General features: G+C 41.0%; 1 protein-coding gene across 1 annotated transcript; it reads left to right on the top strand.

The window, feature by feature from the left end:
* The first annotated feature begins 11832 nt into the window (after positions 1-11832).
* pgfb (placental growth factor b) lies at positions 11833-18960 on the top strand. The gene is made up of 7 exons (XM_037242074.1): positions 11833-12241; positions 16974-17010; positions 17663-17868; positions 17937-18016; positions 18250-18279; positions 18385-18447; positions 18524-18960. The coding sequence occupies exons 1-7, from the start codon at positions 12173-12175 to the stop codon at positions 18543-18545; spliced, it is 507 nt and encodes a 168-aa protein (XP_037097969.1). The 5' UTR covers positions 11833-12172; the 3' UTR covers positions 18546-18960.
* Positions 18961-19054: the final 94 nt, after the last annotated feature.

A 19054-nucleotide genomic window follows, 5' to 3' on the forward strand; every position in this document is an offset into this window, starting at 1 on the left:
CAGCCTACATATGAATAAAATATACCATGTCCAAACGGCGCTGTTAAAAATAGACACCTCGATTATGCCGAGTCACACTTTGCCACGTTTTACGCCTGTTTGAGCATATCGTTGGAGGAAGACAATCCAGCACTGTAGACTACTTACAGCAGGTAGTTACCATCTTCACATGTGCCAATTAGCATCATTAACTGCTGGAAGCATGCCTGCGCATCAACATTTTATAAGTGTGTGTCTCCGTGTTACTCTGAAGGGCAACATCTCACCATGTAGCGCGTTGCATGTAAAGCACGTGCACACAATGTCATGTCACGCACAGTAGCCATTAGCAAAATGATTCAAACATGGCCTCTCCATGAAAGCCTTTGACCTTTAGCTATAAGTTGAACGGCAATCAATACTCTGAAGTGAATATAATGTACAGTAACTTTTTTGGAGAGGAGAGACAAAACGCTGAACAAGCAAAAATTCTTAAATGCAAGTGTAACAATAAGTTAACCACTGTGCATTGGTAACTTAAATACTTTGTTGTGAGCATTCCCACATATTTTGATCCATTTGTCAAATTTAGACAAAAGTTAGATGATGGAATAAGTTAGCCTCATCTGAGGAAGATGGAAAGAAATGGCAAGAGATTTATGGCCTCCAGTATGAAGTTAATTCCCTCAGTGAGGGTTTTCCACACACTCGATCGTAGGGTAAGTGCAGTCAGGATGATGGATTAGTTTGCCTCTGTGGAGCAAAGGCTGGTCAAAAGCAAGAAACGGAACATTTAGCCTGATTGACCAGATGAGAATGAGACTAATGCTCATGTCAATGTTCTATTAGAGTCTGTCTTGAAGAAAAAAAAAAGTCTGATTGTGAATGTCGTTGAACGGCACTCATGGGATCAAATGCCGCTTGAGCAATCTTTGACATTTAATTCAAATAATTTCACTATAGACTCCATGACAGGAACATGTTAAATCTTTTTGAGGAGTTTAAGCTTGGTTAACTGAGATTGGATTTTGTTCTAAAGGGTGTAATGATTCAAAGTGAATAAGAAAAAAAAAGTAAATCAATATCCTCCCTTGTGGATGGTACTACATCGACGACACTGCGAGTTCAGTCAGGGTTCATCCTTTGAAATCAAAGTCTTTGTGTCTTCTGGATGAATCCCAGCTTTTTTGAAATTGCATTGTAATTTAAACCAAGTAGTAAATTCAGAATCTAATGTAAATGCTCATTTTTATTACATTGTATCATTTTGGAGATACTAACAATAATTCACACCTATATAAATATTGTTCCTGTGACATAATTTTAATATGCAAAGTTGCGACATAATGGATGAGTTGTTAGCATATCTGCCTCGGACGGATAGATGGAATATTCAAAGTTTGCAGAATCCTGTAGCTGAATTATTCCATCAGAGGAGGTTAACTAAGGAGCTGTCACGCATAACCCCCTTATTCAGATTAATGGCCCCATTAGACTTACAAGATAAGTTATGTTCACCATCCTTCATTAAATTTAATTTAAAATGGAATTGGGTGACTTACCAGGGGTGGTGGAGGAGCTGCAAAAAAGTCAGGAGGTTCTATTCAGCGTTCATTATTCACTGGATGTTCAAGGTCCCTGATTGGTATTGACTGGAAATCTGAATGAAATTCTCCAGGGGAAGAGGAGGTTGATGGTTTTGCTGCACGCAGGAAAAATATATCCATCCATAATATGTACCTACCGCATATCCTCACGAGGGTACACGCTTCTTACATTAATTGTATTTATTAATTTTGCATCTGCTACCACAGTGTCTGGTAAATCTGAGACATTTCGGTTTTGCACCCAGAGTTGTGAAATTTTAATTAGGCAATTTCTGATATTTAAACATAAATGGAACTCATTTGTAAAATCAGTGTTTATAAATACTGCAGTGTGTGCAAATAATGAAAGTGACTGTCCTCAACTGAATCCATTTGCACTAATTATAACAAATGTAAATTATTAAATCTCATTTTAGAGTGATCTTCATGAATATATAAGAATAAATGAAGCTACTGTTTTGCTACTGGGGACGTGATCTGCCACTAGGGGGACAAGAGAGTCATGCCTTTGCCTGTTGGTTCAAGACAATCTATGCTAAGCGCTTTGCTTCAATCTTTTTACAGCCTTTGACATCTTCTCTAGAGAGAATAAATATTTTTCTTTCAACTGTTTTTCAACGGTCACGGTCCTTAAATGAACTTTATCGTTTGGCTTATTCCTGAAGCCAAAATAAGTATTTCCATTAAAAAAAAAATGAAGATGACCTTACTTGGACATGATGACCTTAATGTTCCAGTCACTGTGATCTGGAACATTCAAAAATAAAGCCAAATCTTACAATACAAGAAGCAAATAAACTGTGTGATTTAGGGGCGACGTCAAACTGTTCTTACAATTCCTTTTGAAATTGTGTTTCTTTTGTTTTTCTAGGAAGTGACATGAGGAGGTTGTTGAAGTGATTGCCAGGTATTCCGGTCCTGGGAATAAATTTGTTTCGTCTGGAGAGCATGACACAAAAGAAATCAACTGGTAAGATTTATATTGCTTATGACAGACTGGGATGATTGCCCTTCATCTAAAAGTACGCACCACAGTTTTATCCAAGGTCGTTGCCATGAATTGTACTCAAACACACCCAAAATCAAAAGCTGTAATCAGCTCCACAGTATAGTTTTTCGAATCTTGAGCCTACCAGGCCTAACACAAGAAGACACTTTTGAAGATGCTTCAGTCTAACATCAGTTATAGTGAGACAACAGACATCAGATCTCTCATCTGCTCCCCTCCAACCATTTTCAAAATGTCAATGTGTATTTACCAAGCTGTACGCTATAAAATGAGCATCTGAATAGTGAACTCCGAACAAGTGTTCATATCTGATTGTTCTGTCGTGAAAACATGTTTAGAGGTGTTGAGAGAGCCAATTTGATCATATCGAGCGACACTTTGATGACATTCCAGCTGCTCGCTTTCAAAGAAGTTTTCAATTCCATTTGAGGTCACATGGTTCATTTTGCCCAAAGGGAGTTGCTGGAAATGACAGATTTTGATACTAAATGTAAATAATAAATAAGCCATTTAAGCATTTTCAGAGATTACTTCCAAATAAATACAAATGAATGACTGTTGGGTTCCTGTTTTGCTATGGAACAGATGTTTGAAATCCAACATTCCTGTACAGTTTATACTCTTTTCATTTTTGATTAAATAAAACCATCTCTAATGAGGTGGGAAATATACAAACAAGATTGCTGTTTATAAAAGTGCTCCTTAAAGAAATGAAGCAGTCCATGGGAAAGATCATGACAGATCATGTAATGTTAATTTGGAGTTTTTTCATTTTCCTCAAGAGATGCGTACTTTTTATTTATTTATTTATTTAATTATGTATTTATTTATGTAATTTTATTTACTTATTTATTTATTTATTATTATTTGTTTGTTTATTATGTCATTCCCATCGTACGCATTAGATTAGGAATGGGAATGCTCCGAAACAAAACACATTATTCTCTCAGCAGAAAGAACACTTAACAGTTCCGCTCAGCAGTTTGAATTGGCTCATTAAAGACACAGTAGCGCTCTGTCACACAGTTGACCTTACTGAAAAGTCAGCAGTACGGACAAGTATGTCACGAGCATTTATTTCTCATGCTGTCGATCCTGATGTCTCGCAGCTGTTCGACATCTGCAGATGTGTGGTTTCCTGCCCAGAGAGAAAAAGGCCCGTCGATTCGATTTCCCATGCTTGCGTGCTCCGCCCGACGCTGCTTGCTTGCGTGCGCCGTGCCCTTTTCCTGCAAGGCCTGTAACAAGATCCCGAGCAAAGATCTCAGAGTGCGCCATCCAGAGTACTACAAGGTTAGCAGTTACGAGACATGCCAGCCCCTTTAGCTGCTTGAAATCCCCTGTCGCTGCAGATGGCAGATAAACAGCAGCGTGCAAGCCCCTTCGAGTTAAGTTGGCATTTCCTCCTGCGACTTCTTCACATTGATAAGAGACGTCCCAGAAGGCGGCGAGAGCACTCGAGTGCCATTATAATTGTTGACTCCCACAGCATCATATGAGTAAAAACACTTGACAGAATCCATTTGTCTGATTGTTATCTAGTTTGTGAGAGACAGGAGAGAGCAAGGACACAGGTGGGGGTGGCGGTGGGGGGGGGGGGGATCCCTTGGGGTGGCCAGCGCCTTGCCCCTCTAACCCCACCCCCAGCCGAGCCATAAAGCTGCTCGGGGGGAAAGTGGGTCTTGAGTCTTTCTGGTTACAGTGTGGGAATGTGTCCTTTGAGAAAGGAACAAGAAAAGGCAGAGGGAAACCACAGGGAAGAGAAAAGGGGGGGTAGATGGGAATCCTTGTAACAGCACCATCAAAAGAAGCAGATGGAAGATGGGCCCTTCCCCTCATTTCCCCTTGCTAAGTGGCAGTTGGGGGGAACCCCTTTGGTTTGATGCCTAGCATTGAATTCCAAATAATGGCCCATTAGGTCTCCCGCTGCAGCGTTTAAACTGCAGGTCGTCCCACATGTCATTTCTGTGTGTTATGACCACACTGTCACGTTTTGCAATAAATCACCGGCATTCACCGGCCGTGTGATTAATCTCTCCACTTGCAAGCATGCAGGCGGTGCAGGTGCCTGCTGGCTGCTGTGTCTTTCCAGCCAGGTGTTGCCGTACACCAATGAAAGCCCCAGAGGTGGCACAGTGGAACATTAAAGAGGCCGTGTGGCCATTGTTTGCTTTTTGAAAATATGTCAAGATGATTGATGAATTCAAATCCTAGGATTTACAAAAAAATGATAAGGGTGTGATCAGAAAGCAAGGATATACAGTAATCGGAAAACAATAGCACCTCTCTGTATTTATTTATTTATTTATTTATTTATTTATTGTTATTGTGGTGCCCATTGACAAATTGGGGGCAAATCAATCAATGACCCACTTTTATCATATTTGTTAAAACTGTTAGTATGAACTGACACGGATTCAGGAGCTTTGCTGAAACCATGGCGGAATATCCATCGTTAGATAAAACGCCCATCCTTCATTTGCCAACAAGTGGGCATAAGACTTTAGCTTGCTAATTGTAATGTAATATCACTGCTTTGTTAAAGGTGAATATGTGGTCATTCATGATGATCATGACTAAATACCAACAAATCAAAATTCTATTTAACCCAAACTCAATTTAACTCTTTACCAAAAATTAAATCCAATGCGAAAAGAGTGTCTGAATACCACTCAAGGTAACTTTCAACCCAAACACGTCAACCCCTAATCTGCACTTCTTGTTATCACCATGTGTGTGTGTGTGTGTGTGTGTGTGCGTGCGTGCCATCAAGTCGCCTCTAGGCTCTTTTTAATCCCAGGTCATTGAAGTCTGCTAAAATACGGGGCCACAGAATGTAAACAGAGCCTTATTAAGTCTGCAGCTCCGCTGCATTAATATCACCCAGTCACCTTCAGCCACGACTTCAGCCCTCAGTACGAGCACTGTGCGCTGCTCATTAAATAAAATTATAATCAATGTTCAAGAAGTTTTGATAGATTTGATTTTTAATATACCTCAAATTAGACACTTCACCCTGTGTTTGGACATTTTTGCATAGTTTTAAATGAGATTGAGTGTTGTTTTCATGTCATAGTGTTTTATTGTGTTTTCTGATGAACCCTCAGCTAGTATAAATTAAATGATGCAACTGAGAGTTCATCATCATATTTCTTAAGAAGAGAGCTACAAGGAACCAGAAGTCCAACTTTCTGTAATCCCGTGATCCTCTAGTTGAGGAATCATCTTCCACCCATTAGGCCACCCTGCAATCCCAGTTAGCCAAACAATTGCATACCAACATGCTTATCTCGGATGATAGCATGGCAAGTTCGACATTTTGCAGGCATCCGTATAAGCCTTATATCTCCGCTGTCTCGGGAAAGCCAGTCAGTCTCGTCTCCACTGGTAGCTGCTTTTTCTAATTCTGTTTACAAATTGAAAACGTTGGCCAGCCGTTGTTTTTCTGCTTGAAGGCCAGAGGGACGCTGGTTCGGGTATCGGCGGAGTTGCAGGTGCATGAAGCAAGGAGAGCACATGGATGATGAAAACGGGAATGAGTCAATCTTTTATGTTTGATCCTCCCTTACTTCATTTCACTGCCAAGAGTCAAGGGTCCCACCCTGGACCAATGCTGGGAACCAGGCAGTCCAGCTTGAACTGCTGCGGTCCACCTAAACCAGCTAGCCAGTGCCGGAACATGACATTTCCTACCAAATTGACTTGTTTGCATATTTCCATGAGAAAGTTACATGCATTTGGATCGGTTCCATGTCCTCTCAGCGCTGCACCTAAAGGCAGTAAAAAAAGGCTCGCTCGTCATCTCCTCGGGGACGGCCACCCTTCCCATGGTGCTCATGTTCCGCTCCTGTCCCTGAGGGGATGGAGGTCCAGGTTTGACACAGTGAGGGAGGGTACACAAACGTAGGCGGCGCGACAGCGCGAGACCGAAAAAAAGAGAGACATCTGCTTCTCATATCGATGGGAAAATTCCCTCGATTTCGGAGATTAGGACGGAGTCCCCCGGACGGAGCGTGTTGGCTCCTTGGAGGCTCACCGTGCATGAGCAGAGTTCTTGGAGCTACTTGGCTAAGGTCCAGAGTCAGGCACTTAGTGCGTGACTCCTACATGCAATGACGCAACTATACGCACAAGCACCAGGAAATCGGATGAATGATAATTATCTTCTCACTGATGTGAACTGGATGGACGAACTAGCTGTGTCTCATGAAGGCCTCACTACTGCTGTCTTTAGTCTTCTTACCTTGAGGCCCCGGGACTCTGCTCTGTTTATTTTCCCTTGATTAACGCTGCTTCGCGGCTCGGGGTGTGGGGCGCTAGTGAGTGGTCTGTGTTCATTCAACACTAGTCCTTTCCGCTGCAGTTCAAAGTTTATCACGATACCTTCTAAACCCCCAAACTCTTTAGCCATTTTTAGGTTTTGTTGATTTTACCAATGGTACACACGTTTTTAATCATTTTTTGACCAGTGGAGATTGAAGACATTCACCAAAAAGGTTGGTATGGTCTGAAATCAATCATTCCTGTAATCATGTTTGATATTTTTGGGATGTTACAGAACCACAGAGAAGATAGATGCCCTGTGTTTTGTAACAGATGGCTATTGCGTCATGAATATTTTGGATCTGTTATCGATCTTTGCAGGGATCTCTTCAGAGATAAAATCAAATCAATCAACTATTCCTCATTACATCACTGGATGTTTTTTTTTTTTGCAATTTCTGTAGCAGAGAGTTTTCTACACTACTAAGACCCCAATTTTGTAATTTGAAAATACCATTGTCAGTATCATTATCATTATCATTATGCTGCAGGATCAAGGTTAGTGTTTTATCCACTCTGGTGGTCCTCAATTGTCTGTCCCCTCTGGGCAGAGCGCCATCTGGGATCGGTTGTCTCTACAACCCCCCATTGGCAGCAACACTTCAAGAGCCGACTCTCAATGGCAGCCACATAACATACACATTGTCACGAGTCATGACACAGAGCGTCTGTCCCGCCAAGTGCACAGTAGCCACAAAGCAATGAGCTCAGCCATTTTCCGAGCATCAACTGATGATGATCACAAATGGCACGGCTGCCAAATTCCCATCCGTCGGCTTTATTATTTCAAGTTCCCTCAGAACTCTGACCCGACGCCCTGGTTTTCTCCGCTCTGCTCCCATTTCCCTTGTTCGACAAGCTACAGTACTTGAGTGGATGTATTTCAACACATAAATAAATCTTCACGCGCAATTTGCTTGTCTGCCATTTGTGTAAACAACAGCGCACTGACGAACTTCACTTAACACTTCACCTCCTCTGCTAGCACTTATTTTGTTCCTCCATGTTCTTTACATCACCCCCCCACACAGTATTTTATCGCAAAGGAAATTAATATTTGTGTGATTATTATCATTGCCAAAAATCCTTTTACTCCTGCTCTTTTACGAAAAATGCAACGAATGTCAACAGTTATGCCACAATAAGCAGTCGATTCAGTTAGATTCATATTTAAATCCATATTTGCACTAATAAATATGGACTTATGATTAGTATTACTTGGGTGGCCCTCGAGGGAGAATAAACAAATGTGAGCACCCTGCAAAAAATAAATAGCAGCAACCAAATATCGAATATTGCTGACTAGCTAAAATTCACAGGTACTTAAGAATCTCCCGCCACTTTAACTCGATGGAATCTCAGTACCAGTCGATGTAACTATTAAAAAATGTGTTCCATTAGTTATTACTTGATCGCTTTTAATAACATATCAGGAGGATGAAAATAATCCTTTACAGAAAGCCAACCGTGTAATCCGACGCTTTGCAGCAACACACCTGTTGGACTCCATACATTATATTTACATCATTTAAAATGATGATTATATAACCAGAGATGTTAAAAAGATCTAATTTGTCTGCCAAATCACCACTTATAGCGTCAACCCGGATATTTGCCAATGTGCTCCACATGTGGGACCTCTTAATGGAATTTGGAGGACATGGTCAAAGGGGTGAGTTACAACCTGCTCGCCGACTGCGGGGCGTCCATGACTCAGGCCCAACTGCTCATTTGGAAAGCACACCCTTTTCACCACTTGTACCGACACAGCCGGCGATAACTCACTCTCGGAGCTGTTTTTACAGACCGACATGAGTGACCGCAAGCTTGTGGACGTGATGAAATTTTATCTCAAACAAACACTCTACATATTCCTCCGAGAGTCTTTCTCCTGCTGTGGTCCAGGTGTTATATTAGCTGACAGGACACAGTATTATGATGCACAGGGTGTAGTTATTTTGTGGGCCGATGTTCTGAGAAAACGTTTTGAGCTGATGTATAGCAATGATATAATTAATATATATTTATTAGGTGGGCTTTGTGGTTCAGGAAGCACAATATTTACATTAAAAAAATGCTCATGGAATTTAACCGAGTGGGGTTCTGAGGTCAGCGGACTCGTGGCAATTCTTTTTATTTTATTTTCCAGACTCGTTGCAATTAGTGGAGCCCAGAGATCAATGCAAACATGGTGCATCAGCATTTAGTTTTTATGCTGCACATGAATTAAATAAGCTGCCAGTAAAAATGAAGTAAGCAACAAGTTAAAAAAAAAGGTTAGCTAGCTACTTTTTTTTTCCAACATACCATTGAGAAAGGTCTTTTAGAGCATTTGTAAAAAAAATGTTTTCTAAAATCTTATTCTTCCGCTGTAGATTCTTTAAGGATGTTTAGTAATCTAATTTTTATTTCTGTACTTTGCTCTTAAACTCTTTTGCCTTTAAATGTTGTAGTCACTCCTATAAAACAGTTTTGCTGTCGTTGTTGTCTTTACTACTCTTAATGTTGCATTTTGTCGTTTTGTGCAAGCCAGTTTAAACGGTGACTGTCTGTAGGCAAAACCTTTTAAAAACAGGAAAGAAAAAAAAAACGTTTTACTGTTCCCGTATTTTGTAAGCATTTATGAGTGCAGTCCCTAAATGATATTCCATCCACCTAAAATGATCCCAACAGGAAGAAATAGTCATTTACCCGAAGGTTAGGGATATCTTCAATGACATGCTGCACAGCTGCATCACACTTAATACTATCTGGAAATTCCTTCTCATTGAGTGACTCATAACACCTCCGGACCAAAATACCTCCCGCGCTGAGATGTTGGCTTTCCCACAAAATAAAACAATGCTCACACGTGGAACGGACTTGCCATGAAAACAGGATGACACCTGACAAGCCTGGAACAAAACAAATGTCTGGGATAAAAAATACAGTAATGCAGCATGGCAGCTCAGTTTTTTTTTAGTTTTTTATGAATGAACATGTGCTAATCACCTTAGGCAACAGTAAGCAGCTTTGTACTCATGCATGAATCGCTTCCTATTTACCAGCTTTTCAAAATACAACTTGATCTTTCACAGCCTATCAATGACAGGAAAGACGGAAGTCTGCAATATTGTCATGTCCTGTTCGGGTGTCCAGGTGCTCACATACTGTAAGTCACGTTTGACTTCTTCTCAGTCTGCTGGCTCTTAATCAATTAAATAATTTCAATTAGCCAGTGATACAAAACTAATGACTGACAGTCTTCAGTGGTCTGTCTCCAAGCCCTCAAAGTTAGTTAATGGGATCTTTCAAGGGGGCTCTCCACCTTCCCCCCGAGGGCCCCACAGTGCAGCACAGCAAAGCCTTTCCAACAATGATGAATGGACATCATTAATGATGTTCATCTGCGTACTCTTTACTCGGCAATCTGGGAAAATCAGAGGTCAACAGTAAAAAGGAAATGTGCTTACTTTGGCACGGCTGCTCCAGAGAGCAGCCAATTTGCTCCTCACCACATCAAGAGAACCGCCAAAATATGTCAGACATCGCTTGTGGACTGGCTGACATGCCGGGATTAAGAAATAAAATAATTTTGAATAATGAAGTTTTGCTCTTCATACTCCATGATGGATTAATAAAGTATTTTCTAATTTGAATCAATTTAGCATCTAATATAGTTTAACAAACATTTCCATTCTCAGCAATGGGCAATTTTGAATTTTCAGTTGTCCTGTTGTTCAAAAGTGGGAGGAGTCAGACTTCCTAGTGAAAACCCACAAAAACTCCAAGCAAGAATTAATCTGACATTCAAACCCCAAATTTCAAGTCTGTGAGGCCGATAATAAAAAAGTGAGAAAGAAATCCTGCACCTACTGGACTCTACAACTATCAACACCAAAAAGTAATGTGTTGTTTTTCCATTCCCCACCCTTTAAGGAGTTTCGTGAAAATTGCACAACTTTATCTAAGCGCCTTTCCAAGTACGTGGTTGCTACAAACTAGAAGAAGGGATTAGTGAGCTCTTGTCAGCACAGTGACCCGTTTCTCCTTGTATATGCCATCACTCTATCCAGGTTGTCACTCCATATTTATTGTGCAAACAGTTTGAGTGGTCTTCCTAGACCCTATCAGTGTCTGCACCTTTGAAAACATAGATAGATCACCAAGTAGGAGTCTGTCCGGTGTCCACTGAGCCAACACAGCCTGCAGGGGAAGAGGCGGCAGGGGGAGGATGAACCATTTTTTTTGCACAATTTCTTAATTCCGTGCACAAAGTGAGTAACCATAAAGTCATTGGGTTGAGTTAAAAAAAAAAATCCAATTTCACACTGAATTTTAAGTGCTGAAGAACAGTTAAGGAGAAGATCACTTTTATAGCGTAATTAAAGAAAATGTCTTTCCTCGCTGATTGTTTTGCAGCTCGTGTGGCCGCTTCGACTATGTGAGATGTTTAGAGAGTGTGATCTGTTCAATAACACGTGAAGATGGAGCTATTCGGCCCTGTTGAAGGAATGCCTGGAAGCCCATAAGGCTTCGTTTCGTTCCAAGGTTTGTGCAAACACTGAAGATTAACTCGATGTGTCAACAGTAATGGAATCCCCCCTTTTTTTTGTCTCTGTAGCCCAAAATCACTGAGCATCCCGGAGCCACGGGTCATCAGTGAGGCTTTCTAAATGTTTACCTGCACCCCCCATACATGCCCCTCCCTCTCTTAAATAGGCACTCAGCATAGTCAGCCAGCCAATGTAAATCACCTGCTGTGTAGTCTAGAAATCAGGAATAAAAAGAAATCCTCATTTGCAGCATCGGGTGTGTTTCCATAGCTCATCATGTGGCAGTTTGCATGGAGGGGCTGTGCAAGACCTAGAAGAGGAGGAGGAGAAGGGGGAGGTGGTCAAGGAAGGGGAGGGGATAGAAGTGGTCAGTCGGTGAATAAGGTACTGAGAGCCAATTAGAGCCGTGAGAGTCTTCAGGTTGCAGGACTGCAGCTTCAGCGTTTTGACTGATTTCCCGAACGATTTATTAATCATCATATTATCGCCAATGACTATGATTGGTCAAAACGAATCACTGTGCGGATTTATTCTATAACCACGGCACCTCCGTTTTTACGACCTATATTCAATTTGTGCACCGCATTCTGAGTAACGACGGCGAATTTTACTTGGATGAGTCAGAAGTTTTCCCGTTCAGCGTCTCTTCCGCGTCACACCACTTTTTTGGTTTGTGTTTGTTTTGGATTGATTTATTCTGCTTTTGACGTGGATCCATCATGAACATGAAAGTGTGCTTGGTGGTCGAGGCTGCGGTGGCTCTTTATCTTCTGTTTGCACCTGCACAGGTAAAGCGACTCCTGTTTCGTTACACTTGCAAAGTTGATTGCGAACCATAATGCGTCCATTCATTCTGTTGGTGATATTTGTAAAGAGGAAAAAAAAAAGGGTTTTAATCCAGTGAGTAATGCAAACTTAATTGCACGGTGCTCAGTCACTTGAAGCAGAAGGAAAAAAAAGTGACCCACATTTGAATTTTGCAAGGCTTAACAAATACAAATTAAAATAGTATTTTATAAGATTTAGAGACGTGCGTATTTTATAAGCCACTCTTACTTGGAATTTTTTTTTTCTATGATATGATATGATAATCAGAATTTAAATTCGGTTTCACTTTACATGAGTTTATATTAATAATACATAATTTTCGTTGATGTATTTATCAAATTGTTCTTATTAACATCATTACTATTTTGCTGGACTGGCTGAAAGATAGCAGGAATATATTATCTTTTTGTTGTATGGTGTTTCCACAATGACTTGGGGTGTGTTCAAAGTTTGCACTACTATAGTTCTTCCTTTGCACCATGAAGTGTTAAAGCATTTGCAAACTGACATGAACGTTTTGGTTGAGTTGCACCTGCAGCTGCACCCTTGTCCAGGGAAAATCAGTTGAAATTCGATTTCCTTCTCACTTTTCTTCACGTATTTCAAAACATGAAATGAAAGTTAAGCTTAAGTCATAGTTTTCTTGTCGGCACTTGTCTTTGGTAGAAAAGAAGTGATTGTGGCGTGAAGTGGGAGTGTGAGGTCGTCACAACGTATCCCGAGCTGAAAGGGAGTAGTCTTTCAAGAGGCTCCATCAAGAGACTTAGAGTGCATTGAAGAACAGAGTTAAAATCACCTCTCGAGAAACAGTGCAGCTGTTGCGGGAGTGGGAGTGGAATCAGCACATCGCCTCTAATCCTGATAATCAGCTCACAGCCTGCTTATAGTCAAAACACAAGTGACAAAATCCAGCGGCCTCAGAATGTAGCAGATTAAACGGCCCGCCTACTATGATGATTGACAGCAAATTTAAAGTGGTTCAACATCTCACTCGGATCACACTGAGAGACTGCTTGTTATTTCTTCACTCAAAGCTCTTTTTAATCAGTCATGCTGCTCACTTATGAACCTGACTGCCACAATATCCTCTGGCTGTTTTTGTTGAGAGAGAGAATGTCTGTTCTACAGTGTCAAGATATAAAAGACAAGCATTGAAAGAGGCGGGATGGTCTGATAGGGTCAATAGAGGAGATTTGACATAATTGCTTCAATGATATATCAATATTTTATTCTGATTATTACCATGCAGTTATTGGGTTATCAAAAGAGGCAGAAAGTGGTGAATTTCTGACAGGTGGCAATTTTCACCACATCCAGCAGATGGTGCTGTTGTTGCGTCTTCATAATAAGTGATTTATATTTAATACAGAACGGCCAAATTAATCGCAAGACTTGACCGACATTTCCAATGGCCTGTGAGACCTGTGAACACTGCCTAGCAACAAGAGGCCGAGAAAAATCATCCAGTCGTTCGATCGTTTTATAATGGCTCTTGAATGATTTCTATTGTTTATAAAAAAAATTAAAAAGCACTTTAGACAGGAAGAGGTTCAATATTTAACTATATTAATCATATAAATATGACCAAAATCCAAACTGATCTATTTATTTAATTCTAAATCTTCACTTGAGTTTGAATCTAAATAACAAGCTCCCAAAAAACAGCCGCTTCCTTTCCACAAAACAATACTTGAATTACACACGCGTGTCTGTTTGTGTTGATGTTGTGTTTCCCCTCCGTCTTGTTCATGTCAAGTGTGTGACATCACAGTTGCACAAGTTGTAGTCCAGTCCTTTGGCAGAGGCAGCTTTCTTAAACATCTGCATAAAGAACACATCTCTACAAGTGTCTTGTTTTCCTGCCTGTGATTTCTGCACAGTGACCTACAAGCTGCAAGGAGTGGCAATGTTGTGGTATTTCTCTACAGTTGTAATGTCTCCACCCTGGGGACAGTCGCAATCAGGAAATATGGATTTCTACTTCCTCCGGCAGAGAAGATGGAGCGGTGGCGCTCGGGGCAGCCGTCTACTCAGCAGGCTTTAATCTCCCATCTGGATGTAATTTAGTGTGGTTTACACAGGGAGAGCAGCGTTTACTGTAATGGAGACCACAATTACCACTGCTCAGCCTTATCTGGAGACCTGTCGTGTGTGTTTGTGTGCATGTGTGTTTCAATCGGACAGTGCGGTGCGCTTTGGTCTGTGTTCAACATCTGTACATGAATTAATGGACTTAGGCTGAGGAAATTGTGTTTATAAAAAACATTTATGTGGATTTTACCGCTTTCTGTCGCTTATCCACTGATTGCTTTCAAAGTAATTGAAGGAAAATGATTGTTTTTAAAGCAGTGATGCAGATTGCTTTATTTCAAAATAGGATGTTATAACACTGATTATTTTTAGTGTTACCATTCGTGGCTTGACTTTTTTTTACCAGATGACTAGCGCATTTAGCATTAGCTGCCCCGCATTGCAACCACAAAGCATGGACCGACCCCCCCGAGAGATCCATCTGGTCACTGTCAGACCTGTAATGGTCCTGCTGTCACCATGGGTGCCCCCACCTCGTGTCTACACAACAGAAATCACTGTCCTTTTCCAGTTTGTAGTGAATGGATACAGTCGACGGCCTGCAGCCCCTACGAGAGCCTTTCGAGTTAATGTTATGGTCATGGTGTCGCTCATCTGGCATCTGCTTCTCGAAGAGTGAGGAGGGGCTCGGTTTCTCACTCATCTAACGGCCCCTCTGTTTGTATTCACTTGTTCTGCTTTAGTGCTTCTGCTGCTGTGTGGTCTGATGAGTAAAGACTCAAAAGGGTTTGGTTTTTAAAGCAGTTTGGCGTGGCTATCTTGCTGGTCACCATCTAGAAAATGGAGAAGCTATTACAGGTTAACTATGTGGGAGAGGAGCGTGATGGCCAGAAAGAGTCCAGGGTTGCACCGACGTTATTGCGATGGACAGAACATAGTCCGAGTGATGCAATATGATACCAAGAAATGATGTAACTCCTTAACTAAAAGCCTTCTTTGTCTATTTGTGCTGTAAATTGATGGGTATGCCTGCTCTTGTTATTTGTGATTGACATTTTCTGCAAACCCTTCCTTCCATCTGCTTCACTGGAGCTGACAAACACCAAGTCTGAGAACCACATGTGGTGAGATTGAGTCAGATGGAGTGTTCCGAGGGATCCCAGTTTGTGATTGCTTCACTTTGACAATGTATGTCATTTGTCTGACAGATTTAGTCTCAATAATATGTTATCCAGCCAACTCTCCCTTTTTTAGTGATTTCATTACATACTGTACAAATAACAGAGCGGTAAACACAGGTTGTGAAATTATGGCCGGATAGAGATCTTATTATTTTAATTTAAAAAAGAGCAAGGTCAAATTTGATTTAAAGGTCAGATAATCAAAAATGTTGGACCAATAATAGAAGGTTGCTGTGAGGCAGATCATAGTGGAGTGACGCAAGAAACCAAGAAAGTCAACAAGTGTTTAAAAATGTTTTTTGTACTTCTCACACTTAGTCAAATAAATACAGTAAATGCTGTTAGGAGAAACCGAAACGTCTACGTGACGCTCCTCATGCAACTTTCTTAATCTGCCAGCTTTTTGTGGGCGGCTCCTCTGCTCTTAGCCACGGGAGGTGCCAACGATTCTTCCTCGTCATGTTAACCCATAACCAAGGTCAGAAAATCCTCACCGCATTCGAAACAACCGCTGCGGACTAGAGCCAAAAAGTTCTTGTGATGTGGCGGAGTCTCAACCAAATCTCCTGAAAAGGAGCGAGCACATCATATGCTAATTAACCCTGGAAAAGGATTTTAGACATCAGCTCGAGTGAATCTGACGTTTAACAATAATTGAAGCTGTACTGTGACTGTCAAGATCTTAGTCAGCCTCACTGATGACTTTGCATTTTAGCTGCATGAGCAAGAAGAGAGCAGCTCTGTCAACACAGGCAGGCCTGAGACTAAGTGGTTGCCTGGATCCTCTTGTAGATTCGAACATAACGTCCGTCGCAGATGAGTTGTCGATAAATGGACCTTCCTGGAACTCATCAAGATGATGGCTGTAGTTTAACAAGGGGTCCTGTCAAATCCTGTTCTGTAAAGAACAGTGTTATGGTAGCAGGACATTCTTTTTTTAATCGCATTGTCTAAGGAAAATGCGCTGCACTGACAGATGCTATCCTAATTTTGGTTCATAACAGGAAGAGGAAGCATTTTGGACAGATGGTGTCAAAAGCAGCAGCATCACGGAAATTCATTGTCTGTCTGGTCACTGTTGTATAACTTGCACTGTAGTAATTGTGTTTATGTGCCCTGATAGTCAAGTTCAGCAGAAAAAAAGATAGTGAAAGCAGGTTAGCCAGTCCAGAGAGTCCCATTTTACCCAGAGGGGATTTCTCTTCCCCAAATGGCGTCAGCCAGGGGATCTGTGTTTTCACAAGCAAATGAAAAATGAAATTTGTTTATCGTGTGATGCTGGGAACATAAATGGCTCGGACCATGAATGAGAAGAATAAAAAAAATCTCAGTTTAATCCAGTCAGGAACTTGATCATATTATATGTATATTTGTATATTTATTTATTCATTTATTTTTTGTTAGGCATAGAGGAGAAAGTTGCCTAATTGTTTCATATACATCCAAACAATCTTTTGAATTATAATCTATTCTCTTCCAGAGTCTCCCCGCATTGAGCGTAAACAGCACAACAAACGGTGAGTATTTTTTACTTGTTTTAAATGTACACTCGGTGAAATATTTTTACACCTTAGACGATTGAATAGTCAATAAACAGTAGAATTAAGTGATAATCAATGTGTAAGGATTCATGACTCGATTCATGTGATACTGACTTAAGATTTTGAAGTTCATGCCTCCGTCATCCCCGGATGTATCTCCAGCCTTCCCCCCCATGTCTGCTTTTATAAACAACTGTTGTAGTGTCAGGCTCGGTTCTGTAACCTCGGAGGTCAAAGCAGTCCCAGAGGTGCCTGCGGGGCAGCTCGGCTCCAGCAGGGCTCCCTTCATGGCCATATTTCTCATGTTTATTTTCGCTCCCTTCTCTGTTTGGTCAACTATAGTCGACCCTGTTCCTCTCCCTGTGACTCTACAACTGGGACACTTTTACACACGTTTACCTCATGGGACTGTTTACTGTACGTTATGTAAATATTTGAATACTTGACTTTTCTTAATTTGTAATTAAGCTAAACTGGAAAAGATAAATTGTATGTACTGCTAAGTCTATTGCCGTCAAGCTAGTAAAGTTTAAATACAGTATAATCTGAAATGATGACTGCAATATGTTCGAACAGGGTCTAAGTCAAATTGTCTTAATGTTAGCGTTGTTTGTAATTGTGCAAGCAGCACCCACGGTGTTGCTGTTCCAAGACGTGTGGGCTCGGAGCCTGTGCCGAACCATTGAGAAGCTGGTGGAGGTGGTGCAGGAGTACCCATCAGAGGTGGAGCACATCTACAGTCCTGCTTGTGTGCCTCTGGTGAGGTGTGCAGGCTGCTGCGGGGATGAGAAGCTCGAGTGCCATCCCACCCTCACCACTAATGTTACAATGCAGGTAGGACCGGAGCTCAACAAAGAATGTTGGCTGTCTTCTTTACTCCTTATTCCCATTATTTTCTCCAGCTGCTGAAAATAAGGCCGGCAGAGCTTGGCGAGGAATATGTTGAGATGACCTTTGTGGAGCATCAGACATGTGAATGTAGGTAAGAAAAAAAGGCAACATCATATCTATATATATATTTTTTTTAAATATACTCTCACGGGACAGATCATTACCAGCCAATCACAGGGTGCATATAGACAAATAACTATTCACATTTACAAACGATTTTGAATCTTCATTTTGTATCCAGCTGTTGAAGTGTGGCTAGTGTGTGTGTTAAAACATATACTTTGATGTTTTGCCTTCATACTAATTTTGAATTTTGTTCCTCAGAGTCAGAAAACCTGTTGGGAAGGTCGAAAGGTAAAATAATAAATACTGTTTATAAAAAAAAAAAAAACATTTTCGAAGATTGTCTTTTCCTTTAGGGGGTTAAAATACATTTAAATAAATTTTTCATTGCTGCAGGAAAAGGCAAAGAGGAAAAGGACGGAGGAGAAAGGAGAAGCAAAAAACAAAAGACTGTGACAGGTGAAGGCCCAAAACAATAGAAACAATTCTGATGGCTGATCTCCATAAAAGACTCGCCTTATGTCTTGTCGTTCAGGTGCCAAATCCCTCGAAGGTAACTGCAGCAGCCAGCCAAAGCCCTGCTGCAGTGTTGCTCGCTTTCCAGCCCACTGACGGCATCAAGCGTCTCTTTTCGCTCTTCTTTCAATGCTGAGTGTGCAGCAGGAGACTCCAAACAGTTGGGGCTGTTGTGAAGGCATACCCATTTGGTGATGAGCACAGTGTTTGTGATGACAAAGTTCAACAGAAAATGTGCTTGCATTGCTGGAAAGCATGCTGTTACACACGGTTGACACAAAGGACACACACCTGGGAGCCAAGTGCAATGTTGGAACAAACAGAATGATTACACTTGTTATCACTGTATCAGGTATGATAAATGTTACATTTCTTTGGTATTTAAAAATTGTTACTTGTGTGTTTAATATCTATATTTATTGACTGAAATACCAGAATAAAAATGGACCAAAAATACTGTTTTGTCCAAACCTGCTTTGACTCATAACTGCATTATAAGTCAAATGTTTCCCTCTAGTGTCCGTAAGAACAATTTCAGTGCTGATGAGAG

Source organism: Syngnathus acus, chromosome 22, assembly GCF_901709675.1.
Source record: "Syngnathus acus chromosome 22, fSynAcu1.2, whole genome shotgun sequence".
In the NCBI taxonomy this organism is placed as follows: domain Eukaryota; kingdom Metazoa; phylum Chordata; class Actinopteri; order Syngnathiformes; family Syngnathidae; genus Syngnathus; species Syngnathus acus.